General features: G+C 38.0%; 2 protein-coding genes across 2 annotated transcripts; both read left to right on the forward strand.

Annotated features, from left to right (window-relative positions):
- Positions 1–1,514: 1,514 nt before the first annotated feature.
- On the forward strand, positions 1,515–13,145 carry LOC139965755 (translocon-associated protein subunit alpha-like). The gene is made up of 9 exons (XM_071968439.1): positions 1,515–1,709; positions 5,068–5,189; positions 5,960–6,092; positions 7,070–7,197; positions 7,762–7,893; positions 8,830–8,909; positions 10,026–10,104; positions 10,792–10,885; positions 11,441–13,145. Exons 1-9 carry the CDS (start codon positions 1,637–1,639, stop codon positions 11,509–11,511), a joined length of 912 nt encoding a protein of 303 aa, XP_071824540.1. The 5' UTR covers positions 1,515–1,636; the 3' UTR covers positions 11,512–13,145.
- A 1,226-nt stretch (positions 13,146–14,371) lies between these two features.
- LOC139965754 (zinc finger TRAF-type-containing protein 1-B-like) lies at positions 14,372–25,422 on the forward strand. The gene is made up of 4 exons (XM_071968438.1): positions 14,372–14,679; positions 15,863–16,101; positions 22,281–22,492; positions 23,021–25,422. The coding sequence occupies exons 1-4, from the start codon at positions 14,452–14,454 to the stop codon at positions 23,410–23,412; spliced, it is 1,071 nt and encodes a 356-aa protein (XP_071824539.1). The 5' UTR covers positions 14,372–14,451; the 3' UTR covers positions 23,413–25,422.
- The last annotated feature ends 707 nt before the right edge of the window (positions 25,423–26,129 follow it).

Genomic DNA, 26,129 nt, shown 5'->3' on the forward strand with positions numbered 1-26,129 from the left:
GTGCTATACAGCCACCCGATGCTCCAGATTATGTTGAGGTTAGGAAACTTTGCAACCAGTGGTATTATATCAGAAAGCCGGAGACTGAAACGATCTGATTGTTTATTGGCTGGGTCACATGCAATACAGGTTTGTATGATGTCATTGTTCTGAAAGAAACGTCGTTTCATTTCTGGCGACATCTTGTCAATGATTTCGTACAAACTTCTGCGGTACATCGTGAAACTTCGTTCATCTCTAGCTGCTTGTGTTACCCCCACCGATTCCGTGATGAGGAAGTCCAATAGATGGCGAGGGCACGTCCTATCTCTTCCTGTGGGCTCATCTCGGATCTCAATACCAGCACCTTCAGCCATTACTTTAGAAAATCCCAGGATTTCTTCAAAGACCTCATCTGATCTCATCATCTCTGAAATCATGGCTGAAATTGAAGCTTCTGTCAACTTAGAAGCATTTGCTATGGTCAAAGCATTTGCTATGGTCAGGCGGAGTGTATAGCCTAGTGGTTAACGCCGGCGTCTCCCAGTCATGAGATCCCCGGTTCGATTCCCCGCCGACAGCAATGTGTGTCGTCTGGCAAGGGTGTTGTTCAATAACAACTTCCCGACATGGACGTTAAATGGATGTGTGCCGAGAGATTGGCTTCGGTCAGCTTGCGAGTCTACAAGCCTCCATGGCTTCTTTCGCGAGTTTCGCGAGTTCCTGCTTCACATCTGTTATCAGATTCAGTTATAAGTTCCATTGTTTCACTTAATTCTTTGAAGCGATGCAGGAACACTGAGATGGCTTTGAATTTGCATGCCCATCTTGTATCACTTCGTTGTTGCAACTCAAGTACCTTCACGTAATCACGTTACTGTCATTATGTGCGTTGACAAACAGGACGTGGCGTTTGTGGAAGCATTAATATAGCGATAACTTCTTCTAGAAGGCCAATGACTTCGCCTGCATATGGCACTGACTTACATGTGTCAACTAACACAAGGTTTAACCTGTGGGCATGACAGTGGACATATGGACAACATGATCCAGTGAGCTGTCGAATTCGTTCCCGAACTCCAAAAAAGTCGCCCTGATATGACACTCTCGCCATCATAGCATTGGCTTACACAGTCTTCAAGGCACAGTCACAGTCTTCAAGGCTAAGCCCTTAAACAACCCGTTGAACCCGATGTAGTGCCATGGAGAGTTTTTATAGCTACTATAAATTATATATTGATTGTGTGGATTTTTTTGGGGAGGGGGGTGGCTAGAATTAATTTTGGGAGGGCTATAGCCCCCCCCCCCCCTCGTAGAACCGCGCCTGATCAGCACTATTTATTGTTAATTTAATTACCCAACTGCCCAGTCCGTCCCTGCAGTTGACTGATTCAGCAATGCATTGATAGTTTGAAACTATCTACCTGATTTCGCAATTTGTATTTTCTCCATTGACTTTATCTATTTTTCGCCGTAATGGCCCCCCATACTATTACTTCGAACGACTGAATATTGAAGTCCAATCTGAAACAAAAACAGCTGATTGCAGATAAACGATAGTACAGAGTCGGGATATTGGTTCGAACGGTCGTAATACCCCTGAAATCAATCCACATCAATCGCGTCTTTCTGTGTCCCAATACTTGTACTGTCCAACATGAAGATTATTCACAACTTCCTTCTACTTTTGCTGTTGGTTTTACCGTCTAGCTTGCTTCTTACAAGCAATGGTTCGTATTTTTTAAATTTCATTTGTTGATCTCAGCATGTTTACCCTATGATCTACCTAGCCTAATGCTACGTGGCCTATATTTGAGTTCCAACTGAACTACGTGAATGCCAACACCTGTTAGTGTAACTGATAATGGAAGTAATTAGTACAGTAACTTAGGGCAGATGTTTGAGGAAATTTAAGTTACAGTTACAATATGGGTTATCGAATTTATTATGTGTATATCGAGCGATTATTCTGTTAACTTGCATATCGCAAGTGCCTAGCTCTCCATGCACTATAAATCTTTGGAAAGTTGTTTTTTGCACTTTCTTTCGAAATTAGCCCAGCCTATCCTTAAGTTATATACTATCACAGTTATGGGCCTCAACTTAAAAAGGACTAGGCCTAGGTGGTGTTTGAGTGTGCTACGACAATACGTTAATGTATTCTTCTCCGTTAATTAGGTTAACAAGTTTGACCTATTAACGCATAGCCTACACAATAGTCAAAGGGATCAGTGCCAATTTTAATATAGGTCTAGCATAGCCCTAGTTTCATAGCTAAAGCCTAAAGGCCTACCAAAGTCTTATCCAACACTTATTTAATATCTTGCCTATTTTACAATCAGAGTTAAAATTTAATTAGACACAAGTTTAGATGGTAGTGTCACTAGTGTGACAAATACTACTGTACAACTTGAAAAATATATTAAAACGAAATCACAGAAATACATGTTATTTTTGGGGTTTTGTATACCTGTTCCAGTGCCATTCCGCCATAGGTACATACCGCCATACCTTTCAGCCATATGTTTCGATCCTTTCCGCCATGGCAGAGAGGCCAAAACCTATGGTAGAAAGGTAAAATCAAGTAATGGATTTTACACAGAAATGTATCGGTGAAACTTTCTTTGATTCGCGTGGAACGATAGGTACACTGTCTTAAAATGTGACGGTTTGCTGGATACACTTAATTAAGAGTTGATACACTGTCTTCATATATATAATAGTTGGTTGAAAAATCAAATCAAGTTAGGTTGATTGTTTATTACAAAGACTGATTCTGATTTTGCGGGCCTAGGTACTGTGAAGCAAAGCAATATACAGTGCATATAAACCTACTGTGCAACGACATTAATGTGCTCTTTCCGCCATACAAAAGTGCTTTACCGCCATCGGGGTAACATTGCGGAATGGCACTTTTTCTATGGCGAAAAGAGCACATTTTCTATGGCGGAATGTACCGATGACGGAATGACATGCCCCTCATAGTGCATATGGCTGGTACAATGATAGAATACTCCTCCTTTCAGTATGGCTATCTTTTGCAGGGAGTTCCAGGCAAGATGTTTAACTTCCTCCCCACAGTTATTGAGCCATTCGACAAAACTAATTTTAAATTAACATTCACCAAGTTCCCTGACTCCGATTCCATCAAACAGAAAATAAGAATTGTAATGATTTCCCACCACAACTACTGTTATGAAGATCCGTCATTCTCAAAAGCATAGAAAACGCAATGAAAACAGATGCAGCAAAAACAAGAATAAAGCTTTCCTAGTCACGACTCTGACTCCACCCCAGAAATAGTTAAAAAATTGAATTAGATTTCCCCATCGCGACTCGGACTCCAGCCCCTCCCTGCCCAAAAAGGAAGAAGAATAGCCTAATTTTTAATTCCCAACAGCCACCATAAAGTTAAACAAAAATTAGATATAAACTAACTCAAAAGAGTGAGAATGATAATTATTTTCCCACTGCAATTACTCAGTTTCTTTCACATTTACCTTCCATACACCGAACATTTTAATTTAGTAGAGGGAGTGTGCAGAGCTCCCACAGATGAATTGTGATTCACATGCATATGCCAGCGTAATAGACCAAATGCCTATGCTTTACTGATGGTAACATGGCATCTTTGAATTGCCGTTTGGAGATAAGTTTATGTGGTAGCTGTCTCATCTCTGTGACTCTAAAGAAAAGCAGTTAAAAAGGAAAGCAGGGTATTCTTTAATTACTTCTGTTGGTTGAAATGGCAGGGAGAAAAGTAAACATGTACCCTGTACACAATTACAACAAAACGTTCATGGATTTTGTATAATAATGTGTATGTAGGGAAAACTGATGGTATTGGGTAGAACATTAAACACAAATCATCAGTTCAATCACTGGAAGTGGTTTGCCAGATACTTCGTTTGCATCTGACATTGCCAAGTTTGGGAATTGTTTTAGGCATGTCATGGTCGCACTTATTAACACTTCAGTTATCAGCTTGTGTCTATATCAAGCTATATGTGTTTACCTCTCTCCAGCCTAACCCAGTAACTGTGCATTAAACCCCAAATCCTAAGAACTTTAAGGCTGTATGTATGTTGTCAATATATTATTCACTTACAGACTACGGTTTACCTGAAATGTTAAATTTTGGTTGCTCCAAAATATTCCCACTATTTTTTAAGGAAATTTGCAAGCCTTTAGTTCTAGAGCAGCTACCCAAGGTACAAATGAGTGGTGACAAATATTGTAATATGTGTTGGAACTCTTGGTATTTATTTTATTGATACATTTTGATGGCAACTAAAGAAATTGAATATGTGTTGACTTGCAACTCCTGCCTCACCCCACCCTCCAGCCAGGAGACACAAATCCTACCATCATTATTAGTCTATGTGATCGAGATAACTGTCCCCCCCATCCCCTCCTGCCTCACCCTACCCTCTTGAAGCTATTTGTCTTCACAATGATCTCTGTCATACTGTATAGGTCAAAGGTGATGGTTGCATTTGTGTCTCCTTTGAGGTCACTTGGTTTGAATTGAGGCTCTTGTGGTCAAAGTTAATTGCAGCTAGATGTAGTTTTTATCTTATACTGTTTAAGCATGAGTAACCACAAGGGGCAAAGTAGTTTGGCTAGCTTTGTTAGCAGTAGCAAGCGTTCATTTACACAACAATATCAACTTAATTTCTTTAGCCATTACTTTGTAAATGGCTTTGGGATTAAGAATCAAAACAAATTAAGTATGATCTGTTTAAGTTTCATGGCCTCTTGGAAAAGCATATTTGGCAATCCAGTTTCAGTAGTTGTTTCGTAAACTCCTTCAGATTGGGGTTGTATGCCTAAGATACATGTGGTCAAAACTGGGGAACTATTTCAACATTTTCCCTTCAAAAGTGGGGTTGAATGTGCACCATTTGGATTAGAAATTTGACAGATTGGCCATAGGGTAATAAGCTAATGCTTTCCTTCACAGAAAGTGCCCCATAAATCAAATTGATAAGTGCTTAATCGGTTCTGTCTCTCCATTTCTTATCGGAAGCTGACAAAAGTCACTCACTGAAATATCCTTCCTCTGATTTATTCCATTCTCTCTTTCAGGAATCGGTCTGGCCCAAGCTCAAGATGATACTGAGGAAGATGTTCTAGAAGGTGAGGAGGAGGAAGAAGATGATGTTGAGATTGAAGAAGAGGAAGAAGAAGATGAGGACACTGATGTGGAGGTTGGGTAGTCCTTGATTCTCAATTCAGTGCTCTCTAATACAATGACTTACCCTTCTTGTGATGTGGAGGTTGGGTAGTCCATGATTCTCAATCAGTGCTCTCTAATAGACAATGCCTTACCATTCTTGTAATGTGGAGGTTGGGTAGTCCATGATTCTCAATCAGTGCTCTCTAATAGACAATGCCTTACCCTTCTTGTAATGTGGAGGTTGGGTAGTCCATGATTCTCAATTCAGTGCTCTCTAATAGACAATGCCTTACCCTCCTTGTAATATAGGTCTTGTTATATAAGTTTCTTTCATGCATGCTGTTGAAGCCATTTCAACTCACAAGTGAGGTTTTTCCATCTCGATTATACCCAAAGTTTGCTGAGGAATAAGATCCATCATTTTAGGTATAAACTGTGTGTCCTTCATGTCTTATCTTTGTCCTCCCCATGGTAACCCTTGTCCCAATGTCTCATTGATTTATTTCAACTACGTCACCCATCACCCTTAGCCTGGAGTCCATGGTTTCCCCCAAGAGGTCTGTGAAAACTTTAAGGGGGTCTTTAAAGGAAAAGGGAAATGGAGTCCTTTGCAAACTTGGGGTTCAGAGAGGCACACAGGTCCTTCCATATTTTACTGCCTCATATCAATAGCAATACAGTCACTGAGAGTGTCATGTTGGTGAGTTGCTGAATTTATCGCTATTTTCATTGCAAGTGTCTTCTCATGACTACTTATTTTGCGTATAATTCTTACAAATGTATATTTCCCATATTTCACAGGTGGAGGAAGGGGAAGAAGAACGGGCAGTAGAGGCGGGTGATGAGGAAGAGGAGGAGGAAGATGAAGAGGAAGTTCTGAAATCATCTAAAGATGCTGATACTACCATGCTCTTCACCAGGAACTCGGAAACTGGTAAAACAAATACTTTGAGATATTAATGGCACTTTATATATTCTATTCATAGATATTTGACTTAGATTGGGAACTCTGTAATTCTGAAAATTTCGTCATCACTCCCTCCTCCATCCCCTTCCAGGCCTTCATTAAATACTAAAAGATAATGTCTATTAGACCTGACTTTAAAAGGCTTACGATGAAAAGTAAACCATGCTTATGTAGCCATTGTTTGCAAATACACTAGGATGGAAAAAAAAAACATTTAGATATTTTTGACGTTCCCTTATTCTTTTCTGCAACGTTTATCGACAATGAATATCTTCTAACGTGCAAAACGTGGTGACAGTTTAGCAATGCACCCCTGTTGACTCACTCATGGGTCACCATCCATTTGCTAATTAAGTTTCCAGCTCTGTGTTGTGGTTCATTTCATATTTTGCATGAAGTTTCCTTTTGACGCTTGTATGAATGTGTCTCTTGGAATGTTGTGTGTCTCGATGTGCCACCATCCTTACACTCTTCATGACATCTTTAGAATGTATGAATTATGGAGAATCTGTCATTTTATAGATCCCATTTATTGATGTTTATCAGTTGATCTGTTTTTGTGAAATTGTCCGATGATGCTCAGGCATTTGGGCTGAATTGATCTTGCTTCTCTCATACTGCAGAGATGTCTCTCGACGTCTGGGAAAGTTGACGTGGACCGGCAGAGTTTTTCTGATGGTTCACAGGCCAGCTTTTCTGGCGTCGGATTCATGCTGGGTGACCAACTTGCTTTGAGCACCCACTTTGTGGTACGGGAAGGCAAGCTTCCTGATTATGCCTACTGTGAATAACTGAGGACGTATAATCCACAATCTGATGTGACCCTAGGTCATGAAACATCCACTAATTTTTTCAGGCTGACATTAGATGCTTTTACACATGTAATTATGTGACACTGTGGCTGGAGGTGATCAGTTAATATTTTAAATTCTTTCCATTTATAGAAATCCCAGTGAACTTGCCCCTACAGGTTCTTGTGGGGTTTGCTAACAATGGGGAAGAAGAATTCGTTCTCCAGCACATCCATGCTTCACTGCGGTACCCACAAGATTTCTCGTTCCATATCTACAATGTAAGTCACAACTAATCAGTAATGTTACTAGAGAAAAAAAACGTTGCTTCACGTAAAGAATGCTTTCGTCCAAATCGAAAACCAATTGCATTTATTGTATGACCTACTTTCACTAGTGTAGTCGTAAAGATGCGATCGTATCACTGCCTATACATTGTGAGTGCTCTACACATTATATTGTTCAGATGGTCCAGTACCCTAGCTTTGCTGTTTTACAGGCCCAGCTCACCCGGCTTTTCACACGTCCTGCCCCTTTCAACTGATTCCAGTCAAATCGACAGAATTGTTTTCTTTAAGGCAGGAACTGAGAGATAGTACGTTCTCATGCAAACCCCCCCCCCATCCCGGGGGCCAAATATACAGAAAGTGATACTTTCTATACTGTGATACTATGCACTGATGAAAAGCAACTATAACGTTTCAAGTCTGCAAGTAATTAAGAAACCCTGTCATATTTTGGCCTGTAGTCCAGTTATTAACAATCCCTCTCATATGAGATGTGAAAAGTCTTGTCTTTACAAGTACGTTTGACTAACATTATATGTCTATTTTTGTCTCATATAGTTTTCTGCCATTGAGTATGACTACACTGTGCAACCAGGACAGGAGACCACACTGGAGTACAATTTCCAAGCTGGTGAAGTCTTTGCTGCTAGACCATTTGGCTTTGTCATCCAGCTCTTCTACAAAGATGCAGTAAGTAAACGACTGGTATTGTGTTACAATATGTAGAGGACAGTATATGTTAAAGTTTCTATTCCAAAAATGCCCTCTTCGACAAGAAACGATATGATAAGCATGAAGTTCAAAACGTTTGTAATGTGCGTAGCTGGTTGGATTTTTCCCGTGGCCAGTATTTGCCTTCTACCAATGTACTGTAGACATCAGTGAAATACTTTAGGAATCTGTGATCTGAGACGATGGATCCTTAGTTACCGGTTAGAGCCTAAAATTCAAGTTTTAACATATACTGGAAACGATAGCAGGCTGCCCTTAATGTTATGATTTAAAATAAGCCATCATTTCTGTCATAGAATGATATGTATTGTATTTCAACTCACAAGTGAAGGTTTCCATTTCGGTTATACCCAATGTTTGCCGAGGAATATGATCCATCCTGTTAGGTATAAACTGTGTATCCTTCATGTCTTATCTTTGTTGTCCTCCCCATGGTAACCCTTGTCCCCAATGTCTCTTCTTGTCCTAACCATCTTTGTAGCCAGCTTTCATGTTGTCTAAGTTGTCTCTTACTTACTTTCCTTTGCCCCAACAATCGTTATTGTCTCTCTGGGTTTTCCCATTTTATCTTTGTCCTAAGTACCTCATTCTTTTCCTAAATGTCTCATTGCTGTCACATAACTTGCTGTACCTAATTTTCTTTGATCTACCAGATTCATTTTGCCCTGGCTGTCTATCTCTTTATATATACCTCATTTCCCTATCCAGTCCATCATTGTCTTACCCTTACCTGTTCCATTACTTGCCACTGACTGCCTCGTCATCGTCCTATAATCATCCCGTAATGAAATTAATTTAATTAGGGTTTATGATTGTTCCCTCGATTTGATATTTTGCTGTTTTAATTCTGTCTTTATTTCCTTGTATACATATCGTCATCTTTCTCTTTAACAGGAAGGGAACTTCTATGCTGATTCTCTGTTCAATGATACAATTACAATGGTGGAACTAGATGAAGGAATTGATACAGAAACGTAAGTCACAGCATGAATGTTTTATGTCTGTCAACGGGAATGATGATAAGAAGCATCAGGGAAGGATATCAAAACCATAGTTTATGTGGCAGTATGGTAGCAACAGATTAAGAGAGTTGTGTGTATTTCCCTTCTTTTGCCACCAAAGGAGGGATCATTGCAAACCAACAAATAAACTCAATGGTGTTTGTCACGTCACATTACCAAGACTGCAAACTGGGACTCTAAAATCATGTTATAACTACTAAAATACTGCTTGCAACAAGACAAAAAGCAGTTACTGCTTTGTTGTGTTGTCTAGGAGTTTCTCTGCACAAGTGTTTTAATATTATCTGCCAGTAGCAGCTTTTTTTTACTTTGGTGGGTTATTTTAACAAAGTTTCCGAATATTACTCAAAATTGCAGTTGAAAGCACTGAGACACCCATTACAGTGATTTTTTTGTAACTATTAAACAAAATGAAGGAAAGACACAAGTAGTAAATTATTTCTTTGGGAATGGATCTTATCAATTTAATCACTGTGACACTTTCAATTATAATATTAAACCTCTTTAAAAGGAAACTTGAAAATGTTTAAAATTGATTACTCAAGCTTATGACCAACATTGTCCAGGGATTTTAGCAGTGTTGTAACAAAGTACAAGTGATGAATCAATTAACTAAATTTTTAAAGAAAACTGACTTCAACAAGTTTTGTCATGTTTTCCATAGAGATAATTCAGTATTACTAGGCCTAGAACTTCACAATTTTAACCTAATTTTACAACCTAAAATATACAAGTGCTTAAAATGTTTACTTTGCTCAGATCAAGTTTACACTTGCACATATAAGTTGCTTTGTTCAATTTGTAGTGTATGTTCTTAATGTCTACTGTCAGAAAAATGCAAGACCTTAATTTTTTCTACTGGTAAAAAGCCAAATCTACTTGCATTTAGCCAGTAGATAGCCTGAACTATTAAGGCATTGTAAAACACAAATGAGAGTGTTAATTAATTGTTAAATATGTATCATTCCTAAATTGATGTTGGGAAGTAATCGATTAAGAAAGTCGGGTGATTTGAATACATATGAATTTTTCATTTCTGTTCAACCTATACTTCTTTGCTTTTTGCAGTTTTTTCCTCTACCTTTTCTTGGCTGCGGTCTTGGTTTTATTGCTTGTCGGATTACAGCAGCTTTTTTCTTCAAGGGGGGTGAGTGATAAGAAACTTTTTTTTTTTAAAGTTATTCCATTCCATGATTTTTGGGAATTGTCCTGTAGACTGAAATACCAAATGTCAGTTTGGACAGACAAAAACAGTCCCATTTTCTGTTTCATGAACGTTATTTCGCACACTTCCTATGTTGTAAAGTGTGATGAGCCACTGTGTTGATTTAGCTACATTGTCCTGGTACCATACTCATCTGTTAAGACAAGACACCTGACAAATGTGTTAACTTTAATCCAGCAAAACTGCACCAGGAACAATGGTATGTATTGTAGAGGTTTGCGATTGTGACAAATTCATATATTAAGAACTAAGTGGACCCATACTATTTTGCATTGAATTAAATTTTTGCTAACTTGTTCCTGAAATAGATTTCTTAGTTAGATGTGAGGGTAGGCACATATTACTTGGCTAAGTAGAGAGTTGAAGGTAGGCACATATTACTTGGCTAAGTAGAGAAACTTGTCCATCAAAAAGTAAAATATTTAATCAAATCTGGTCCTGTTTGAGCTTTTTAGCATTTACAAGTTTAGAGACTTGTTATCATCAGATTTGTTTCTTCAGTCAGATGAACATTTCTCTCCTTGTGCTGCTGCAAGTATGGAGATGCACTTAAACAGTTTATTATTATTGTGTTGTTAGCAACTGAAATATTTCCTTTTCATTCAACAGGGGAAGAAAACAAAGCGTGCTGCTGTGGAGACCGGTACACAGAGCAATGGGGATGTGGATTTAACCTGGATCCCAGAACAGAATCACATCTACAGTAAGCAGACAAGCATATATAGGGCTGGTGGCTTGACTTGGGGGGCGGGGGAAGGGGTGGGAGAGGGGTGGGGTGGGAGGAGGGAGGAGGGAGATGGGAGGGGGATTCTTCCTAAAACAGAATCATATCTACATTGAGCAGACAGACATAGACAAGGCTGGTGGGCCACTTCCTGGAGTAGTTAAGGTTTTAGCAAGTCAAAGAAAGGGTAATAATTCAATTCACCATATATTGTGTGAGGGTAAAGATAATGAGGTGGTGTTTTCAACTAACAGTGTGGAATAGTTTTCTCTTTAAATTTAAATTTGGCATTGTTTGCCGCCAGAAACACCTTTAAATTGAAATATCATGGTACTGAGATGTACTAGAGATTGAGGGGTAAAGTACTAGTCAATGCTTTGTATGTGACCATGAGTTGATTCTCCAGCATAGTATGTCCTGTTGACATCCAAATCATTGGAAAAGCTTCTTTCATTACACTTGTGAAATCTGTGTATTTGCAGTAATGCCATGGTAGGCAAGTCATAATGATAAATTTTTCACTTTCTCTTTCAGAGAAGTCCCCTTCCCCCAGGCGTTCCCCACGGCAACGAACGACAAAAAAGGTTGGATCTGGGGACAAGTAGACTCCCGGTGCCTGTCACCAAGGAATCATTTAATTTCCACACTACTAGCACGCATTCCTTCCCTTCATCACAACATTCAACAGTGGCGCCTTCACTGCGGACGGGGGGATTCTACACAGAGACGACGGAGACGCAAGCGTAAAACGGGCCAATGGTCTACTTCCTTTTCTGTCCCCCAAATGAATTTAATAATGTCCCATTATTTTGTATCTCCCCATATCTTATCCCTTCCAGTATTAATGTAAAGATATTTACGATGAAGGAGGAGTCGACGAACCATAAGCATCAAATAAATGCAATGCAATAAAATTTGAGTACTAGTCTTTAATAATATGCAGATGCTATGCTAAAGATACTTAGTGCTATTTCAAGGTGTCTGTCTGTTACTCATTCCCTAAGATTGTTTGTCCGTCTCTTTCTTGTGTAAAATTTTATCACTGAAATTAATCAAAATGTCAGTCTGTTGTTAGGTTAACATCTCTACGTCTAAACATGCTCTTCAAAATTCACACGGCTGAAGTTATATCTCAAGCAGTCGTTACTTTTGTTTCCCGTTTTCCGCTGCTTAAGTTAAAGGGGAACTAATAAATTCATTTTAAGAGAGGGTATTGTCAAGTCATATTTCATTTCAAAATACAACTCAGTTTGGTTTGGGATTGTCAATCACTTTTCACTGCCTTGTTCCATCATTAATTGAAAAGTTCTCTGAATTGATAAAGATTTGGCTTGCTTTACGTCTCCCACTTTTGGGAAGATTTGGGTTGGTTTTCTGCATTTAAAAAATATGAGGTAAAATGCTGTTTTGAAGTTGAGTGGATGGTTACTTAAATATAATCTTTTTGTTTTTGTTTTGTGCTCATGCTGGTGGTGGTTGTCTTTGCTTTTGTTTTGGATTTAGGCTCTTTGTTTTACTTAATCGAGTGCTCCTGAAAGACAGTTGCATTCTGAATTGGCTCTTGCATTCAGTGGACGGTGAGGAACTCTAAACTAAACAGCATATGTGCTTTCTGTTGATCATGAAAATATACTTGCCAAATAGTTTTTTGCTTTTCTAAGAGCCATTGTCCTTGGGAACCAGCATTGTGAGTTACTGTGGCATGAACTAGTCCAGTGTAGAGAGTAATGCTTTCAGCAGAGAGTAGCCTTGGTTACATCGTACAGTGTCGACAAAAGTGTTCTCAATGTAATGTGCACATGGCTGCTTCCTACACAGCAGTGATCTCTAGCCCTTTTGTAAAGGGATGCTCTCCACTCATTGTGGTGACAGGAATCCTCCCTGCCAAGGAAATACAAAATGTTTTTTTACATATTCTTGTAAATTTGCTCCATGCATAGAATGTTCCCTACAGTGTAGAGTATATGCAAGCGTATTTCCCCCTTTGGCCCTGAACTCCACTGCAAATATTGACCATTTTTTGTTTGCTCAAAATACCACTGATCTTCAAAATACAATGTTTCAGTAGAATATTATGTTTGTAGCAATGATAAGGAATTTAAGTATGTTATTGTTTGAAGCAGTCTAGTACAGAGTTAATAATTAATATAAATGCACCGAGTTTGAATTTCGAATGAAGTTGCATGTAAGCTTTGTATTTGTGGAGATTGAATTGAAATTAAATGCTATGAGAAATGAGTTTTATTTCTGACAATTTGTCATATTTTGTGTACTGTACCAAATGAAAGTGGGTTAATTTTTCACTGGGAGAGGGTGAATGGGAAAGCAGATATAGATAAATCTCACTTGTGGAAGCGTAACTTCAGGGTTAATGGGTTCTGTGAATTTAGAAGAAATGCTTGAGAGGTTTTGCCATAAGAGAGAATATATTTCCTTGGATCAGTTCTGGACTTGATGGTACCAAATTCTTATCTGTTCTGTATCTTGAAAGCTACAGTTTGTCTGCAAAAATTTATGACTTGCCCTGCACAGGTTCCCCATGTTGACCTGTAACTGTAACACATTCCTGCTCCTTAACCCTAATTTGAGCCAGACAAGGAATTTCTGAAAGTAGTTATAGCTTCTATGATGTGAGCAATCTCAAGAAGGAGCAACAGGAAACAATTCAGCTTCATCATTCAAAATTTTGGCAATTAGCACCAATGTCCTTCCAATTGCATACTAGAGAAGACACCCCTTGTGAAATGTTAAGGGTGGGGGAGTGGCAGGGGGGCACAGCTCCTGTAGGTTAACAAAACTAAACATCAGACTAGGATAAGGAATAAAGTAGGAGCAAGTAGACAAGCAAATACTTTTTCAGATTGGAAGTGTAAACAAGAAGAAAAAAACTAGTCAGTCAGTGGAAGGGGAAAGCTGACTTCACACTCTAACTGTAAACTTAAGTTAAATCATACCTCTTCCCCCATCTAGAGCTCCCCCTCTAAGGCCAGTCGACAACCCTCTGAAGTCTGACCCCTACAGACCTCACCCATGCTTGACAATGTATGATTATATTACTAACAAGCACTCCGATACTGCGCACGTCTTTACAAAAAACGGATGTGGGATAGCAGTAGCTAGATGATTACCAAAGAATTTAGATCTGACCTGATCTCACATCCTCGGCCACCGTTCGTTGGAATTTTGCCAAAATTAGAGTGTCGAGAGGCAACTTGAATACAATGGGGCGTTTCCCTACCGATTTGTGTTCGTTTGGACAACCCTTGGTTTATGTGGACTATTCTAATGAATATTTATAGCAGAATTCTATATTACGATTGGGCAACTAGCCATGGAGGAATAAAGTAATTGGATGGAATTTACGCTCATTTGGTAAATGGTAACAACCATTTTCAGGATAGGGGTTTATTTACCTATTCTGGTATTACGAAATAGTTTTGCATTGAAAGAAGTGTACGTTCCAACTGGAAACAGTACCGTTAACACATATATACGTGGTTGTACTACATACACTGGCCAAACACTTTGTCTACGGAATGTAAAACATGGAAGCCTCAACGATGACAGAAAATCCCGTTTCCTACTCTCACAATTCTCCGGAATCTACATCATCGGAGCCAGATGGATCGGATTCTCAGGAGCCGCTAAAAAAGAAGCCAAGAACAGATTTGGAATCCTACAGGAAGGCCGAAGGAGAGAAGCTTGAAGAGAGACTGAATGGCATTCTGTGCTGTACAGTGTGCTTAGACTTACCCAGTTGCACTGTTTACCAGGTTAGTTCTCGCCACATCAGGGCGTATTGTTTATATTTTGGCCAGGGGTGTGTGACTTTTTCGAATGTTCTTTAGACCAAAAAAGAACAACATATTTTACATTTTAAGACAGATGGTGTGTGAACCATATTTGTTGTCGATTTGATCTTACCGGTAGTTACATTTAGGTACCTCAGTCCAGAATTCGCTAGGCTTAGCTCGCTACGGCCTAGGCCTAGCCCAGTTCTATTTATGATGACGTAACCGAAAATGTTTATATCTGCGAATACAAGTATTGACACGCTGGAAGATAGCCCAGGTTGAATGTTTTATGTTAGTTTAAACACCCTCACATTTCTTTCCTTCTATTATTGCATGATTAGACAGAATCTATTTTACTTATTTGGACCAGCTTGCTTATGCCTAGCCATGTTTTGAAGGAGTGATCATGTAAGAACCAAGAATTCTTGACAAACACCTGCATAGGCTATGTTTTTCCTAAGGCCAAGGTGAAATTGGGAGGGGAAGGGAGTTTCCCCCACACAAAGTGTGTCTTCTTTGCACCAAAATAGTGTTTGAGCCATAGTAGGAAGTAGATATCATTTTTACACATTACAAAATACTAAAGCTAGGTTAACATTTAGACAAGAAAAATCCTATGGTCTGTAAATAATACATTTAAAGGGTGTGAAGACTCGCGTAAAAAGAAAAGTCTAATGCTGGTAATCTGACCTAGTTTCGAATGAGGTGTAACAGAAGTGTTAGACACCACCATCGATCCCAGAAAACACACACACAGCTTGCTACCGCAGTCGGTAATTAGACACCAGTGTACAGTCAGTACGTACAGCTGCGGTCAATACCCACAGCAAAGTGTATAAACGATACAGCGATCGACATCTTAGGTCCAGCTAAACATAACAAGGTATCACGATTCATTACTGCCTGCATTTTGTAGCGACATGAACAAAACGTCTCTTGCAAGCAACAGAAAGTTAACATTTTCAGATGGCCGCACATGCTTCAATGCCTTTAAGCATGAGATATTTATAACCCAAGTTACCATCTATTGTTATTTTTCAACCGATCAAATTACTTAATGGGGTGAAATGTGGTACAAATTAAAGCGTTTGGACTAGCAATCTCACTTAGGGTCAAATGAATTCTTCAGACAAGTGTATCTAACTTTTTTTTGTAATTGCAGTGTACCAATGGACATCTCATGTGTGCTGGGTGTTTTACACACCTTCTTGCTGATGCAAGGCTGAAGGATGAGAGGGCTACCTGCCCTAACTGCCGCTGCGAGATCAGCAAGAACCTCTGTAGCAGGAACCTGGCAGTCGAGAAGGCAGTCAGTGAGTTGCCGATAGAGTGCCCTCACTGTAACCAACAGCTACCACGAAGTGCGGTGGACCAACATGTCTGGAACCAATGTCAGGAAAGGTAACGCCCGGTGTAGAATCTACACCGTGACGTATTAGGCCAGTATCTCTAAGTAGGATGTGGGAAAGGTTAGGTTCCCCGTGGGTTGGTAGGTTAGGCATAAGTTAGATGTTAACAATGTTTGAGCACACCTTGTGCTCATCGATTGAATTCACTGATTGTGTTTCCGTCATTCTCACAGCACAGCCGGATCCTTCTTTTCCTGCCGACGTCTGCTCACGCACGAACCCGTCTATGCCACTTAGTATCGGGTGTCTTCAATAGATGCCATGCCAGCTCAGGTGGGTAAAGGTGAGAGGGTACGGGTCGTACCCATTCTTGCCCTTCAATACCAGTCAGAGGATTCGCAGTCCCTATGTCAAAACCTTTATCCATGTAAGGGTTAACTTCGACGGGAACGTCTACAAAATTTTGAGCTACGTTTAGTTTTTAATGATATGGGAAATTTTCTTCGCATGCCTTCTTCATCCGATGAAGTATATCTGGTCAAAGTAATGTTAAATATATGACTCTGGTGGTCGGAAATTTGATCAGAGGATGAAAAAAAAGTAATACTTTGTGCTGCCTAAATTACCCAAACAAACTGAACAAATTTTCCTGCATCAAGTTAGGAAGAAACCTAAATATTTCTCTTGTCGGACAAAAGAATTGTTGTAACGAATGAACAATGAATCATGGAGCAGAGAAAACGACGGAAATGAACGGAGAAGGAGACATGCACAGAAGAAGTTCCTGTTTATTAAAATTGAGAAAGTAATTATTTCTCATGTAAAATGAGATATGACAGTTTGACCATGTGAAAAGAAATCTTTAATTTGTTGCAAAATATTTTTGTCCCAATGTGTTACCTCCAAAAATGCTTTAATTTCAACTTAGTTCTAGGCCATTACTGTTTGAAGTTTTAAATTTAAAAATTTTTATTCAATAAATGGTTAAGGCCATTATGGTAATGTCACAAGATATTGGTTACATTTAGAAACAAAGAAACCAGCAAATTATTTCCTCACCCTACCCATCAAATTATTGAGCATGTTAAAACTAAAAGCCAAACAAAAATGTTATTGGGGATAGGAAGGAAAGGTTTCAAATTTTGGAACTCTAGCTTTCAGAAAACAACCCCCTCCCCCTTCCTTCCAAAAATAAATAATTATAAAATAAAATAAGCAGAATAGTTTTGTAATTGAGTTTGTTTTTTGGAGGTGGTGAGTTGCTTCAATACACAGAGAAAACTTATTTTGAGATGCATTTGAACACTTTCATATCTCACGTTGCATGAAAATATGAAATCATGAATATGTAATCTGAAAACTTCATAGCCTTTAAACGGCGTGTACCATACAGAAACCATGAAATGTGTATTGAGACAAGCCACCACATGTAAAATCTGTTAAAACTGTTCGCAACAAAAAGGCAAGGAATAACGCTAGGCTTGGTTTGTAAATTGATGAACTGAGCACTTTAGCACATGTTCAATCCATTAACTGCAGTATGTTGCTTGGGTCTCCTTTGACTAACCTGAAACCTGAAATTTATGATGGTAAATGCTTTGTTACAACCTCCTTTGTCAAGAAAGAAATTCAGTCTTTATCTCGGTAGAGATTAGACATTCGATAAACAAAGAATATATATTAGAAAAGAGTGTCACCTACTGGCCTATCACCCCAACTCTTTATTGTCAACTTGACTGTTTTGTTTATCTTAGTCCCTAGTATGTAAACAAAATCAGGCCATAGGCTCCTTGGCTCTAATACATCGTGCAACTATCTGTATACATAGCCATCCAGGGATTCGTGGCTTTATGCATATTCATGAAATAAGTCAGTAACAAGAATAGCTAATATCCAAATAAAGATCCTGTGGTGAGATAAAGATAAATTATTAACGATGTGAAAAACATTTATAAATATAAAAGTTGACAAGTATATATGAACCGCCATGTCAAACTGTCATATCAGAGTCATTGGTTGTGATTAATTTAGTGCATTTGTTTGAAAGCAGCCTGATATTGTTCGCCATACATCCAGGGGGGGAAACATTTATATTATGTCACTAGTGTGAGTCTGTGAAGTCCACATGCACTCTGCAGTTGAACTAAATAATAAACAGTTGAGAAGAAAATAATGATAAATGATGTGCTAACTTCAAGTCTAATAAATGACAAGAAAGATTGTAATGTCTTTGTCAGTTCCATCAAACTTACCAAACATTGGCAACATCAAAAGGATTGTCATTTTTAATGTGGAATAGGTCATATAAAAAAACATTGCAATAAAATCTTTGATTTAGTCACCATTGATCAGTAACGTTTGAACCTTGTCTTCATAGTCGATTATTTTCAAATCTTGTCATCGTTACGCAAATATTTCATACATGGCATTGTATCTGGTAGAACTTTCAAGTGGACAATGTTTATGGCAAACTGCAAAGAATGCTTGGTAACAGGTGAATTGACTACATCTTATGTTGTATCAAATGATTTCCATGTCTAACTTATAAAAAAAATTTAAACGGCAATCGAAGAATATGGGGAATTTGAAAGTCATAATCTCTTCAAAGAAATGGTTCATCAGGCTGCTTTCTGGTCCTTAGTCGACAGTTATGTTTCAAATATCGAATTATTTGCTCAGAATTTTGTGTCTCTTCCCATACAACACTGCCCTTGGAAAGGTTTTGACTTAGGCTGCTATCCTATCAAACTAACATCACCAGAAGTGACGCGCTGGTTGCCGATGTACTGTACGCCACCATGAGCTACCAAGCCGCAGAATTCACAGAGCAGCACATGAAATTTGTACATGTTGACAATATCATAGGTTTTTTTTTTTTTTTTTTTGGAATCCGTCAGATGGCTCATCCAGAATTGTTATTTATCCAATACTTCATTTTAACCAGTTTCTGTCTCCATGAAGCAGCCTTTGGACGTTTTTCGCTCTCGAAACTAAAAACCCTTGTAGCGCAAGGTTCATGTTTTCACAATTTCACTCTCCTTTTTGAAGGTGGAAATTGAATGTTTTGCTCTGGACTTGGCCAAGAGAGAACATTTATTGGAAAGCCTTAATATTACTTTCACAATCACAAGTGCCCATAACACACAAACACAAGTACGCATGTACAATCATAACCCATGCATATTCTATAACAGAACATATCTCAAAAATGATCAGAAATTAGGCAGAGAAATCTAAATTAACACAAACTTGTCCAAGACACGCCACTATATTACACGGTTTATGACACAAATCTTCCCGTACGTTAGAACTGGTTATATTCACTATCAATGTAGTATATTTTACTTAAAAAAGAAGAAATGGTTTGCAGAGATTTAATGATAAGTCCCAGCCACTTGTAGCTGGGACTTACTTGCTTACTAGGTCAACCATATCAGTCACTATTAAACCACAAAAAAAGCTGTTTTGAGTAATCACCGACTAAAAGGTTATAAATTTCATTTGACTTGGAATGGTTGTTTTATTTTATATGTTTGATGCCTCAGAGTAACAATGATGGGGGGAGGGTGAGGGGGGGGGGGTGGGTATACTGTTTTTTGCTCATTTCCAGAGATTTTACAAAGAGAGTGGGCTCATTGTCAAACAAAAACAAAATTACCTTGAAATATGAATTGTCTGCTTATTTCAAAATTATGAATCTGAATTCACAGGTTTTGCATAACACAGAGGATTTGTTAATTTTTCTTTTTGAAGCATGGCTTAGGGATTTGAATCTCATATCGTAGGCTATGCTCTGTTGATTTCTTGTGGTTGGTTGGGATTGATTTGTCAAAAATATAAAAAACGTTATACTTGTAAACAGAAACCTGTGAATAAATTAATTCTATCGTAGTGGTGACCGGTTGGCTCTGTAAGAATCTTTGTCACATTGTCTTGCATTCTGAATCGCAAATTGAAAACATTGTCAAAGATACATTGTTGAACTTCTCTGGGTTACCTGAAATAATATTTTTAAATGCAGAAATTATATTGCTGATCATTCAGTATATGGCAATTGCAATAGTTATTTAATAAGAGTATCAAAAGTCAAATACTTCATGGGGTAGAGGGAAAAAAATTAATAATAAAAAAAATTCAAATAAACAATTCAGGGAAGCTGATATTTTGTGATATCCAACTTCTTGATTAATGCGTTTTTACTCAGGAAGAGTGCTTGTAACTTACTCTATGGCATATACTCTACCACACGTTGCCCTAAGAAATGTCACAGGAACAAAGAGAAGACTATGTTCGAAAAAAGACACAAACGTTCATGTTTTGTGTCGATTGCGGAGTTCAATCGTTCTTCTGACTAGGGCTGGTAAACAGTGTATATCATACCTTGTTTACGACTACATTGATAGTGAATATAACCACTGATAGGTGCAAACTAAAACTTCTGGTGATGTTGCATTGTGTGTGTGTATTTTGCCTTCTTTTTTTTTTTCTTTTTTTACCCCCCCCCCCCACTTTCACAAATAGACGGTGACAAGTTGGCTTGCTGGACTACAGGACAAATGAGGCCTCTCTGGACATTTTTACTCCCTTTTAGCTTCCCCTATTCCGTGATATTTTTTTTTCTATAGATCGGTTTTTGCCTTTCAGATCAATCCATAAAAGCTTGTCCACAGACGTGGACTTTTAACTCTCTGAAATGTCAGAGCTTCTACAGTATATTCACATTCTCTCCATTTGTGAAGTACTGAGTTAAGATCTAAATTGTCCACTGTTACTAACCGTAGTGTTTGAGAAAGGAAGGTTGATTGTTAGACATTGTTAAGTATGATGACGTACAATAGTCAATTAGCCGTCACTATAAGGCGGTGATAAAAGTTTTAAGGTATGAAAAAATTGAAGGAAATAAGAAAAAAAGGCACAACAATATCTTTAATTGTGTCGGACAAGATGTGTAAATAGATAAGGGGAAAAAAATAAGAAATGTGATCCCTGGAAACTTTGAAGTTTCCTGAAAATGTTGTAGAGAAAAGAAAAAAAATTGTATCCCTGGAAACTTTGAAGTTGAATGAAAATGTTGTAGTGAAAAAAATAACAACAAAAAAAATCCACAAAAAACTGTGTATTTCCTAACGACATCAGCCAAGATGTGGAGGATAAGATTCTGTTTGCTAACGACTCAAAAAATAAAGGAGTTTAAAGAAATAACAAAAGGGCTAGTTAAACTGAAAATCATGTTTGAAGAGACGTCCTCCAATTAATGCCAGACAAACATATGTAACCACCACTTTTCCGCTTCCTTTGTTTATTTATTTTCTGTCATCGCTTATGTCCTCATTTTTGCATGCCTGGCCAGAAGATATTATGATATTGAGTTTCATACATACTGGACTCGTTTATCAAGACTTTTCAGAAATGTAAACATTGATCCGACCAGGGCATACAGTGTTTTGCAAACAAGAAACTGGACAGATACGTGTGGATATTTGGCATGGAAAAATGTGGACATGTTGCAGCAGTGTTTGGTTTATATAACAGAAGAGAAATGATACATTATCTGGAACATAATGATAATTACTGATATTTAAAGACATATTTTGAGAGAACAACTTTATTTCAAAGAAAATAGGCTCTAAGCTGTTAAATTGCTTGAAAGTTACTGTCCAGTTACATATTTGTACAGCATTGTATGTTGAAAGGAGGTCAGTGCAAGTTTGTATGTGTTTCAGCACAAATAAACAGAAACATGTTAAATGGTTACCATGGAAACATTTTACCTCATTATATGACATTATATGTCAGAAAATGATGACAACAATTTTGCAACAAATGATATACAGACAAAGCCTTATGTTGTCTCCATTTGTTTGTTTTTGATTCTTTTTTACTGGAATTGTCTGCTGTTAAGAGTGCATCCACATATGCTTGCATGGGACTCCTTTAAAATCTTGAAACAGAAGCACGGCGCATTTCCTGGTACGGACCAATGACTATATTTCTAAAGTCCTACCTCGACTCTAATGCAATTGTTTAATATGTCATTCACAGGTAATTTGACAGTCCTGAGAGATTTTTCAGGTAAGGAAGTGGAAATTCCTTGTAATTATCTATCAGCCTGGATTTAAAGAAGAAAACCAGATTCCTCTCTCTTTGCAATTATTTAAATTAAAACACCTTCTAATTCAGTTCTTCTTTTTCCCCTTCTCTCCTCCCATAACAAACTGTTCTCATGCTTAGATTGGTTAATTGTGAATACGATGCTCTGGGATGTTCCTGGCAAGGTCCTTTCCACGAAATGGCCCTGCACGAGAAGGAATGCTCGGCCCCGTCGAAGAAAGGAGAGGAGGTCCTTGAGGTGGTGAAGCAAAAGGAATCCAAGCACAAGGAGGAAGTGAAGAACTATCGTAATATTCTGGGATTGCTGTCCTACGAAAAGATAACTTTTAACGGTGAGTTGGAGATGAAAGTCACACAAGGAAGGAAGTTGTGACGATGGGGAGGTTGGGTTCTGGATTGAACAAGGAAGTAGGTTTAAACTGTGTTGTTCTAGAATTGAGATGTAATGTGAATATGTAAATTAAGTTGGGAGAGTGTCGGAGGTACTGGCCGTCACGTGTGAACGTAGGAGGAAGATGTAGTGGCGAAAATCATCAATTTCATTGGAATATGACACTAATTTGTGAAATTCTCTTCCAGAGTTTCTTATTGTGAATGCTTCTGTTAAATGAAATCATTGTTTTGTGCATACTACTGACCAAAATTCCAATGTTTTCTAGCCAAAACGCCCTCTACTAGTATCAACAACAAATGTTAGGTTTTTGAAGTATATCAATGGACAAATATCCTCCATGTCAAGGAACCGTTTTGGTTCCAATCAACCAATAAAGTGGTTGCAGACCATTGGACAACCCTTACTAGTAGAAAACCAATCCTTGAATACTTCTAATCAATTATATATTATCTCTTTTATCTTACAGATATTCAGCTGAGGCCGTACCGAACGGATGACTTTAGCACGAAGCTGTATTACGAGTCGGGTCGGTTCACCGCCTTCAACCAACAGTGGTTGATCAAGACGGCCGTCAACGACCACGAGCGCCATCCATCGCACACCATTGAACGTAGGATGACATTCCAGTTAGTCTTGAAGAGCCGTGTGACCACTCCTATGGACGTTCACTACCTAGTCATAAACGGGCCAAACAGCGACGTGAAAATAAACCCACAGGTTTATCGGTTTGAATTCACGGAGGAAAAGACTGAGAGTCCATACGAGACTCTTCCTTTAGTGGACTCGGCTGAATGTAATAAGATCTTAGCTAACAAAACTATCAACCTTAGACTTATTCTTTTCCAAGTGCCAAAGTAAATGGTCTCTGTTTATCTCCAGTGTTATAAATTAGCTGTGGAGATGCATGAAAAATTGGGATGTATGGGCATTTTATTTTGGGGGGAAATCTAGGAACCTTAAAAGACCAATAGACGTACGTTTTTCAGGTTCCTTCACCAAAAATTATTTATTAAGTTTTCCCTTGCTTCTTTTGGCCTGCATATAAATTAAGGCTCAGAAATTCTACAAGAGCAAAGTGTTTTTCTTCATTCTGAAGAACAAACTGGCAAAGTTTGGTAGTCATGCATTGTTAATGTTGGAACTGTAGTTTGGTTTCAATCAGAAAAATTACCTTGAGTGAAATATTCTGTCAAAAAGTGGTTTAGTTTTGGGAGTCTTGACAACATGAACGTGGAAAATACCACACAACCAAAATCAAGTTGTACAGCTTCTTCATGGAATTTATAACGTTAATTGTTACCTCGTGAACATACTTTGTTGATGTGCGAAATCAGTGAAAAATTCCTTCTTCCCTTTCCAGCTTTGCTTCCTAAAATAGAATCTTTATATTTTATGTCTCAGTCTTCGAAATATGCACCAAAAAAATATTACAAATCAACTTGTTTTGGGCTTTTCAGACAAGCTGTAAACTAGGTCTAGTCAATTATTAATTTACTCTAGAATCATGTCCAAGGCCAGTGATATATTCCATATTCTTAACTGTTGGCAAAAATATCTGGCATCTCTACTCATTTTTAGGGAAACGTCTGTATAATTATTGAATATTTTGCTACTGTGGTGCACATGTTCATGGGATGAGTATGAGTTTAATGTAACAAGTAAGTTGGTATTGGCCGGTGGCATTGTTTAAAATTATAACCCAGTTGATAGTATTTTGAATGTTGCCTTTTATAGTAAATTACATTTAGGGATAAAATATATAAATTGAGTAGATTTAACTAAAAGATATAACCAATATAGTGCTTTAAGACAAATAACTACCAGAGCATTAAAACAGTTCAAGCAGTGGAGGGTGGTGGTGGGGGGGGGGGGGGCTAGGATGCAATTCTTTGAAACAATGCTTGAATTTAAAAACAAATTGGACATTCTAATTTTTGTTGGCTTAAATCTTTGGTGTATTTGTTATTAATGCTGTAAATAGTTGTAAATCAGTTATAAGTTATATCCCAAACTTTTTAATTTATGTATGCCATTTTATCCAGTGAGATTATACTTGCCAATCCAGGCATGACCAGAGGGAGCATACCTCATTGTCGAATAAGTTTGGTTTGTTTAGCAGCCATTCTTAAAAGACTTGCTCAAAGATGGTCGATTTATGTTGCTTCAAATAATGGGATACCTTTTACGTGTAGTAAGAAAGGGCATGGGAGGGCAATGATAGGACAGAAGTAAGGCTAAGAGCCCCAAAATAATTTGTAGCTTTCCTCCCTTTCTCTCTCAACCACATCCAGAGCTATTTTTAAGTTGATTCAGAATGATAAGAATTTATGGTCTAAAACAACTAAAAATTTCTCATAGTCATCACTCCCCTAAAATAGTTAACTTTTTGCAACAATTAAAGATTCCTTCATACTAGGGCAGTGATGTATAGCATAGACATATAACAACTTCCCATCATGTCCCTGATATTGCAGCAGAGAGTTGGGGGCAAGGTTACACGCCTCCAAGCTCTCTACAAAGTGCTTAAGTAATGCCAGTTCTTACAGGCACTGTGTTTCATCGGATGGCTCGATGTGTATCTTCTGCTTATCCGACTCTTAAAGGAACTTCAAGATTTCTATCAGTGATAAAGACATACTAATAATCTTGTAACTCGGAAAGTAAAATCTTCTAAATTAATCTTTTGTATTTAACGATATGTAACTCTCTTTTACCCCCATATCAAACATCTGTAGCATTCTCATATGATTTCAGTTGGGTACCCACTAACGTTGTGCAATGATGATTAACTTACGGTAATCTACATATAATCACTATGATTATAGATGTAAAAAGATATAGAATTAATAAATATCGTTGGAATAGAAACTTTCCGGTTTTCTTTATTATTCTGGTATACCAGTGTCATTAATATCGTAAGACTTTCAAAAATCCACATTTTCTGCATTTTGTCAATGGGCTAGAAAGAGGGATGGGAAACTTATTCTTACCCCCACGACAGCCCCCGGGCCCATTTCTGTAAACCAAAGAGCAATATCACTACCAGTTGCAATTAGCAGTGCCTATATATATATATATGTACATATATATATACATGTATATATATATATATATACATATGTATATACATATTTATATATATATACATATTTATATATATATATACATATGTATATACATATTTATATATATCTATACATATATATATATATATATCTACAGGTTCAAATGCTGTATTAAAGGGGACTGGGGTTGAGAGGTGGATCAACTTGTTTAGGTTTTGTGTCTAGGATCTCTCTTGGGCGACTTTTCCTCTGGGTTTCCCCAGATATTTGTTGCCAACATTCCCTTGACACACGTTACAGTCCAAATTAACTCCTTCCTCAAGAGGTACGTAGGCCTGGAGCTGACAGTAAAAGCCAACCATTTATATTGCACCATAGTCTTCTCAGAAGTTTGATGAATTTGTGGCTAAATAGTCAATTTTAAACAAAATATGAGATTGACACAGCCTGTTATATCTAAGTGAAAACGTCTCCGTAAGATGAAATGCTCCTTCTCTGTGACCATTGGCA

This window comes from Apostichopus japonicus, chromosome 3 (assembly GCF_037975245.1).
Source record: "Apostichopus japonicus isolate 1M-3 chromosome 3, ASM3797524v1, whole genome shotgun sequence".
In the NCBI taxonomy this organism is placed as follows: domain Eukaryota; kingdom Metazoa; phylum Echinodermata; class Holothuroidea; order Aspidochirotida; family Stichopodidae; genus Apostichopus; species Apostichopus japonicus.

Bases quoted from the DNA above. Each gene is read 5' to 3' on its own strand.
- LOC139965754 (XM_071968438.1), top strand. From the start codon at position 14,452: ATGGAAGCCTCAACGATGACAGAAAATCCCGTTTCCTACTCTCACAAT. The intron at 14,680-15,862 runs GTTAGTTCTCGC...TTGTAATTGCAG, and splicing joins CCAGTTGCACTGTTTACCAG to TGTACCAATGGACATCTCAT. The intron at 22,493-23,020 runs GTGAGTTGGAGA...TTTATCTTACAG, and splicing joins CGAAAAGATAACTTTTAACG to ATATTCAGCTGAGGCCGTAC.
- LOC139965755 (XM_071968439.1), top strand. From the start codon at position 1,637: ATGAAGATTATTCACAACTTCCTTCTACTTTTGCTGTTGGTTTTACCG. The intron at 7,198-7,761 runs GTAAGTCACAAC...TGTCTCATATAG, and splicing joins TCTCGTTCCATATCTACAAT to TTTTCTGCCATTGAGTATGA. The intron at 8,910-10,025 runs GTAAGTCACAGC...TGCTTTTTGCAG, and splicing joins GAAGGAATTGATACAGAAAC to TTTTTTCCTCTACCTTTTCT.